The 8,674-nt window shown below is 30.1% G+C and overlaps 1 protein-coding gene across 1 annotated transcript; it reads left to right on the top strand.

The window, feature by feature from the left end:
• Positions 1 to 6,639: 6,639 nt before the first annotated feature.
• LOC141691670 (exopolygalacturonase-like) lies at positions 6,640 to 8,287 on the top strand. Its single transcript, XM_074496434.1, has 4 exons — positions 6,640 to 6,792; positions 6,988 to 7,290; positions 7,454 to 7,978; positions 8,060 to 8,287. The coding sequence occupies exons 1-4, from the start codon at positions 6,640 to 6,642 to the stop codon at positions 8,285 to 8,287; spliced, it is 1,209 nt and encodes a 402-aa protein (XP_074352535.1).
• Positions 8,288 to 8,674: the final 387 nt, after the last annotated feature.

Genomic DNA, 8,674 nt, shown 5'->3' with positions numbered 1-8,674 from the left:
TCATGTCTAATCTGATTTATTTAGTTTCAGAACTTATTATCAGAATATCAGAACTTAACTGGAACTCAGAACTTAATGAAGACGGGAAGTTATCAGAACTTAAGGAGTCAGAACTAATATCAGAACTTAAGTGCGGATACACTTCAGGGATGAAAAATGGCTGATTTACAGGAGATGATCTGGAATAAACAAAAGAAGATATGCTTGGAGAGTTGGACAGCTAAATGACTTATATCCATTAAACAAAAGAAGATGTTTATCTTGCTTACTCGTGCATCAGCCTATGAATGCGACTAAGTGTATGCATCAAAGTTTTTCAGAGTTAGGAATGTAATTAACATGTGAATATGCATCCTATTATATACATCCTACTATTTTTTATAATTATCTATTATGGTTGGATCAATTTTATCGTGGAAATTAAATTTAAATACTATCCGTTTTAATCTTTAGTAGCATGACATCATGAATTGGAGTGGATGTTTTAACATTAATCACATTTTCGTACTTCTTGAACATGTCTGCCAATACATTTTTCAAATTAGATAGAACATTAAGAGGGATGAATTTTCACTTTATATGTAGTAATCATATATTCTCAGAGACAAATTTGATGCATTTGCAAAAAGAATATCCATATGTTATAGTTTGACAATGTCCGTGATGTACTTAACGTTAAATTCATTTTTCTAACTTTATAGCTACTATGATTTACCTAAAAAATATATGTGCCAACTAAAGAAAATTTTAAAAAAGATGTAGCAATCTCTTGAGATCGAATTTCAAGAGATTATGATTTTCAAAAAAAAAGTTTGTACGTTACAATATGCAAATCATTACAAACATACAGAGGTTTATGAGAGCAAACCAAATTTATAGATAAGTATGAAAACGAAAAAGGTAGAGTTTACCATGTGCATATTAGTCATCAACTTGAAAATATGTAAAAACTATATATTAGTATGCTATTGACAATAAAACGGCACTCCCGTTTTAATATTAAGGATTTTGGTTCAAGGTTTCATCACCAGCCTCAAAACTTAAGTTGCATAAGAAAATACAAAATTACAATATAATTCAATATAATTTAAAGCATAAGCACATGGAACACGTTCAAATTGATATAAAGAGTATTCCAACATCATCACAATATCAAAATTCAATCTCCAAACTACATTGATACTGTTAAGTAGCAGGTTCAGATTCTAAGAAATATATGGAGGATAATTACTAATTGGGAGGCTTGACTTCAATGTTAAAAGTTGGAACAACACTGTCTTGCTGTAATGTGAAGCGCAGATTGTCATCCTCCTTTAAGTCAAGATCTTTGACAAATTTGCTCCATCCACGCGAAAATCTGGCAACTGTCCCGTTTAGCACTATTTTTATGTCCCAAACTCCTTGGCCAGTTCTGAACTTCACCATGTCTCCGTTTTTCCACATTTGATCTCGAAATCTTATAGTTCTAGGAATGTGCTGCACATTAGTTGAATATGTTAGCATAATTTGATAAGTCTGTTCCTGAACATAATACAACAAGGTATTCGAAATAGTTATATTATACTCTTATATATTATTATTTACCGCTCCATGACATTTCGAGTTCAAGAGACTTCCAGCCAATAATTTAGAAAACCTGAGATTCATTCCAACTTGCGCATCATGTCGATTGTTGTTTTCTATCAACTGCATATTCTGTATTCCAGCATTGTCCTGTGCAGGGTTATCATATCCTTCCACCTCCATCTCAGTTGACAGATCCACAATTTCAACATTTTATTCTAAGTACGGACATAAGACAATGTTAATTTCAAGACCACTGCTTATGTAAAAGGACCCTGCAAAGTAAATAAGGAAACAAAACATATGGCATACCAATTCCAGGAGGTGAATCTGTAACATTATCTTCAAAAAGAAAAAAATTGGAACTAGGCTTTCTCCTCCGATTACTTTCTGCTGTGGAACGTGTAACTTCCGTTCCTTCACACATAAAAATCCTTCCACAAAACTCACCATTCCCACCGAAACTGAATAATATCATATCATTCTCCACCAGACCAAAATACTTAATCAGTTGTTTTAGCCCATAAAGTATTCTTAATTTAGCATCGTATCTCACATCCCATAGAATCCCATTGATTATAATATGTTCAACACCAAGGAGATGCTTTTCAGTCTCCTGGCCTAAAAACCTTGGGATTGTCTGTTACAATGTTAAAACATAAAAGAATTATTGATCATTTACTAATAACATACAAGAATATGGGTAAAAAACAATAGGTTACTCACAATATATCCAAGTTTCAAAGGAGCCTCAAAAAAAATCTTATAAAATGATCTTCTTCCATTTCTATCCCCTGTTCGTTAATTATCAAATTTAAATTTATTACTAAATATATTTGAATCTTCTAAATATTAAAAGACTGATCTTTCAAATAAAGTGTTGCACCCTCGTAGCAAAATCAAAAGAATTGTGAGATACCTTCTTTTTTCTCAGCTTCCACTTCTTTCTCATTAAAAATAAAAAGTAGAACAATCTCTGGTAGCTCATGAGCCATATTCATAGCTATTACATCACCTGCACAGATATCCAACTCCTTCAGAACTCCAGACCATCCTTTCCCAAACCAACACTTTTCTCCAACTCAATGGATGAGTACATCCCATTTTCTGCAGCCATGCTTCAAACAGATCTTAGACATTCCTTTCCATCGCTTATACAAATTTTCCAAATGAGTAGGCAGTTCCTGTTCAATTGAACTGGATGTTGAATTATCAAAAAGATGATAGGAAGAAAAATCTGCTACTAGTTTTTTTTGGTAGCACATTGAATATTAGATTTAAGATAAGTAAACCAAATTTTATACATATGAGGTAAATAATAAATTTATAGATAGAGAGAGTTGTTACCATATTATCCAAGTCCTCCATACTTGAGTATTGTCTGATCACCATCAAGGATTGTTCACAATCAAGTCTTACAACATTGTAATGAATACAAGCAAGGTACCTCTCAGTAACATCATGATTACGACAATATATAAACTCATCCATAATCCAATTGTTATAGTTCTCTTTATTGAAGAAAAACATTGGATCAACTGATGGATGTGTAATCGAAACAGCCATATGGTTGAAATACTGGATAGTAAAGTTGCCATACCCATAATAATCAAAAATAACAACAGAATACATCTTTAAATCATAAAATCTCATAAATTCTTGAAGGCCGCAGATTTTTTTTCGATACTTATCATATTCCGCATTCCAAACAATTGTCTTGCACTTTAGGTGTAATTGGGAATGAAGTTTACTCCTGAATTTTTCAATAAAACTAGAAGGAACCCTCTGCAATTTTCGATAGATAATACAGTGAGGTACAATATAAATTCAACTTCGTAATAACGTTCAAATATAATCAGTTAAAAACTTACAAATGCTCCATCCTCATCTTTCTCCACATTTGCAGAAACAAAACTGCCTAACGGTTTTCGTCCTCTACCTACATTTAACATTTATCAATCATGTATACCTAAGTTTTTAAATAAGCATCCAACAAGCAATTAAAAACATTGTCTGACATATTTACCCATATCCCAGTCAACATTCCATGAGTCGTGCTTTCTCTTAAGTTCCTAAACATTGAAATTTAAAACTCAATCCAAAACAGTTCATGAAGAAATTTTTAAAAATTCGTGAATAATCTACTTTTGGAAATCTTATCAATCTGCTATACGGAAGTATAGGCATCCAGCGGTGAACTAATTATATCAATTTGAAATCAAATCATTGTTTATATGACTCCGAACTAAAACATGCAATCAACATCAATACGAACCCCCGACGATACTCTATGTCGCACGCGAACTACTGACGGACATAATACATACTAAACTCGGCTAAGTAAAGTTCAGTATTTGTTACTCTTATACATACAAATGGAGAATTACATATACAAATCTCATTAAACAAACTATTAGCCATGAACTTTACAACCAATTGATAAACAACTAAAACATGGATAAATGGGGATACTAACCTCCATAAATTGTTCATAATCTTCTGATTGAGAGAGTTGGTTTCCATGATTTGAAGTAGTAGCCATCGATTCTCCCTCGGCAGAGCTCTGTTCTATGTTTTGTTTGTAGTTAACGGTATTTTACCTAAATCCAACACTTTATGAACGATATGTTGGGTATGAATTACCTAATCTTTAAAAATTTAAATTCTTTTAAATTAAATATTATAATATACATACTATTGAAATTGTGTAAAGATTATTAAATTAAATTTTACATTTTATCATTAAAATCATATCAGAACAAAATATATTTTAATTTTAATCCTTATATGCTTATAAATTAATAATTATCACATTTTATAATTTTATAATTATCACGTTCTATGTTTTGTTTGCCGTTAACGGTATTATGCCTAAATTCAACACTTTGTTAAAAATATGTTGGTTATGAATTACCTAATCTTAAAATATAAATCTAAATTCTTTTAAATAAAATATTACAATATACATGCTATTGAAACTTTGTAAAGATTATTAAATTAAATTTTACGTTTTATCATTAAAATAATATAAGAACAAATTATATTTTAATTTGAATCTTTATATGAGTATAAATTAATAATTATCACATTTTATAAATTAATCAACACAAATTAAAAAACACATGTTGAGATTATTTTATTTTATTCTTAATTAAATAAATTATTCTTAAATCATTTCCTTAATAAAATTGTAATATACCTTAAAATTAATTTATATCATATGAAAAAACGTGAAACATGCGCTGATTTTATTACAAGCAAAAATTAAAATTAGTTAATTATGTTTTAAAATAAAAAATATGACAACATGACATATATTTTTCTAACATACGTGAAAAAATATATCCGCGTACATTTTTTTCATTAACTGAAAAGTTACGTAAATATTTATCTTTATATTATTTAATATTTTTAAAAAAATTAAATATATTTAGGACGCGTAGCGCGGGCAAAAATTCTAGTTTACAAGTAATACATATAGTAAGGAAGGACTCGCGGTAATGAGAGTTGAAAGGGGTCAACACACCCTCTATGTAAAAATCCTTAATATTGATTATCATAATACTCTTTTATTTTAATTTTGCAAGCTGTGTTTTTTTTGGGAATATTCTTTATTTGTAGGAGTTTACATCTATTTATTGTTTTAATATTTAAATATATTTTTTTAAAATATAATAATTATTTATTTGTATTGTATTTGACGGTAGAATGACTCAAACTAAATTTTCCTAAAAATTCTATAAAATATTTCATTAAAATTTTTGAAATCAACTTATCATTATATTCTCCTAAAACTTCTACTTTCTATTTAAATCAACTTATCATCTTGATATTCTCATAAATTTTGTTTTACTACAATTTCTCTTATTTCTCTTAAAACCAACTTACTATAATCTATTTTTTTAGCTTAGGAAATATTACAAAGATGGATATCTATAAATATTTATCATCATTCATAATATTCTCATAAAATTTATACAACATCTTTCATTAAGATTTTTAAAATCAACTTTGTCATCATAATATTCTCCTAAAACTTCTACTTCCTATTAAATCAACCTAACATCTTCATATTTTTTTTAAATTTCTTTTTTAATATCATTTCTCCTCTTTATATTAAAATCAACTTACTATATTATATTTTTCTAAAAAATTTCTTTTAATTTGTCCCCTATGAAATATTACTAAGACAATACCTATAAATATGTTTTCTCAATATTTTTTTAAATCGTTATAATTTTTTCAAAATTTTATATTATTAAATAAGAAAAAAAATAGTATATTGATTATTGAATAATAAATAATATAATTTTATGATATTATATTTATGAATAATTAGAGAGCGCTCAATGGAGTAAACATGTTTAACGAAAAAACGACTTTTTAAACTTTTTAATTTATTATTCAAAATTTTATAATGACAAAGATCATAAAAATAACAAGAAAGAAAAATTGAAACATTATTTTAGAATGCGGTTGCCAAGACGGCTTAGTAAACTAGTTATTCCTCTGTAGTTAGAATGATCTTCTCCTATTACCTATTCATACAACACTGCTCCAATTAAGAAAGAATGAATATGAGCATGTAAAATGCATTGTGATTACCTACATTTTTTCAACTTCCCCCGAAAACAGAGTCGGTTTATTTAAATTGTGAAGAAAAAATTTGTTGTTTACAATCAACTCCCTAAAAAAATAAAATAAACCATAACAGAATGAATGAAAGAATTATGTATTTCATTTTATGTGACTAATACGTTTCATGCAATATTCATCAGAATAATCAAAGATTTATAAAATATCATGTTTTAAGTAATTATGTTGCTAGAGTTTTGGCGGCAATTTGATTCTATATTGTTTCAGAATCTTGTTTCTGTAAAAACAGAAAGAAAATCAATTACTGATTCTAATAACCACCTTAAATCTGCTCTAAAATAAAATGAAATCCTCTTCTACCACCTTAATTGGTGCCCAAGCAAAATTACATGTTAAACTTACCTACATATATAGTATCACATCCTGCATAATATGTAGCATCTTCTCACAAAATTACACAAAGAGTTAGAGGTCCTGGAAATGGCTACATCATCAATGGTGATTCTTGTCACAGTTTTTCAAATCGTATGTATGTTGATAAGCTCTTGTACTGCTCAAAGTGGCTCCAATGCCAAGTTTTTTGATGTTACAACATACGGTGCTATGGCTAATGGAAAGGACGATAACTCTAAGGTAATTTTAATAAGATGCGATATACTGATACGTTTGATAGGTTGATAATTGATAACTCTTAAGATACATTTTTGTTTTTGTGTATTTGTGATGAGGAATAAAGTTAATATATAGCGTGCATTGATAAGCATGATACGTTTGATTTGGTTTGGTTATTGTCAATGATGCTTTTATTTTATTTTTTGTTTTTGACAGCAATTTTTGAGAGCATGGGGAGATGCATGCCAATGGAATGGCAATGCTGTATTGGTAATACCTAAGGGAATATACATGCTTAATCCTGTGGAGTTTACAGGACCCTGTAAAGGTTCTGTTGCGGTGAGGATCATTGGGGATCTTAAGGCTTCAACCGATGTTTCTCTTGCTACTTGGATTAATTTTATACACGTCGATTGGTTGCTGGTAGACGGAAGTGGTACTGTCGATGGTCAAGGTGCTGCTGTTTGGAGTAAGGATGACTGTCAGCATAATCATAGAGCCTGTCAGCCTCTTCCTATTGTAAGTGGATACGATAAATTTATTTGTGCATACTTGTACTAGTAGTTTCGATTTTGAGGCTCACATCGGTTACTTCTTGCTTAGTTTCGTAAAATTTATATGTTCTGTGACTGCTCTATAATTCAACAAATTCACTTGCTTATTTTCTTTTTATCTGTAACAGTCAATGGGATTCAATTTTATTATGAATTCAAAGATCAGCAACTTGAATATGATCAACAGCAAAGGTGTTCACATGAAAGTATTTAGTAGCCAAAAGGTTATGATTAGCGGAATCAAAATTACAGCTCCAGAGAACAGTCCAAATACAGATGGCATAAGTATAGCCAAGTCTCAGGACATTAAAGTCCAGGACTGCAATATAGCTTGTGGCGACGACTGTGTATCCATGCTTAACGGAAATGAAAATGTGGAAATTTTCGATGTTGCCTGTGGTCCTGGCCATGGCATTAGTGTTGGAAGCCTTGGACAGAGCATTGGAGATGGACAGAGCACTGCGGTTACAGGACTGCACGTTAAAAATTGTTCCTTCCGTGGTACTGAAAATGGCTTGAGGATCAAAACATGGGCACCATCTGACCCGGGATTAGTTAGTAATTTTGTGTATGAAGATATACACATGGAGAATGCAGATAATCCCATTATAATTGACCAACATTATTGCCCAAGTCACGATTGTAACAACCAGGTACAAGTTCAATCTTTCTCCTAAAAACATTTTATGTGTTTTATGTATACAGATGTAAATAACACTTTATGTGTATGACAGGCACAATCATCAATTCAAATAAAGAATGTGACATTCAGAAACATATGGGGTGCATCAAGTACACCGGTAGCAGTAAATATCCAATGCAGCAGCAAAGCGCCATGTTTAGAGTTCAAGTTGCAAGATATAATCCTGGCTTACAATGGAAAACAGGGACTAGCAAAATCACAGTGTTTGAATGTCCATGGTCAATCCTACGGTCAAGAGCAGCCTCCTGGTTGTTTTTAATGTAATCGTACCTATTAAGTTTATCGGCTAGTCTTAGTAGCAAACAAGGAAGTGATTATATATGTAGTTTTCTTGTGCCCTTCGGTTTAGGTTGAAACTTGGTTTTGTTCACTCTACATAAAATTGTTGGAATAATCTTAAATTTAGTTATTAATTATTTATTTATTTAATTATTAGATATTTTAGATATTTAGCAATTGATTAATTATTAGAGAAAAATATTATTTTAGAATTGTTTAGTAGTGGGGTAGTGGAATTGTGGAGTAAATTATGGAAATGTAATTTACCCATTAATTAGTAGTGGTTAGTTTGGGTAGTAGTTAGTTTTAATATGTTTGTAAAGCCTATATAATGACTAGTTTATCTTGAGTTTTACAAGAGGAAAAG

This window comes from Apium graveolens, chromosome 10 (genome assembly GCF_009905375.1).
Source record: "Apium graveolens cultivar Ventura chromosome 10, ASM990537v1, whole genome shotgun sequence".
Classification (NCBI taxonomy): Eukaryota; Viridiplantae; Streptophyta; class Magnoliopsida; order Apiales; family Apiaceae; genus Apium; species Apium graveolens.
Note: the sequence above shows the minus strand (reverse complement) of the source record. Positions and strands in the feature narration are given on the sequence as shown.

What these genes read in the sequence shown, in the direction of transcription:
- LOC141691670 (XM_074496434.1), top strand. Translation starts at nt 6,640, where the DNA reads ATGGCTACATCATCAATGGTGATTCTTGTCACAGTTTTTCAAATCGTA. An exon ending in CCTGTCAGCCTCTTCCTATT is followed by an intron (nt 7,291 to 7,453) that starts GTAAGTGGATAC and finishes TATCTGTAACAG; the next exon opens with TCAATGGGATTCAATTTTAT. An exon ending in GTCACGATTGTAACAACCAG is followed by an intron (nt 7,979 to 8,059) that starts GTACAAGTTCAA and finishes TGTGTATGACAG; the next exon opens with GCACAATCATCAATTCAAAT.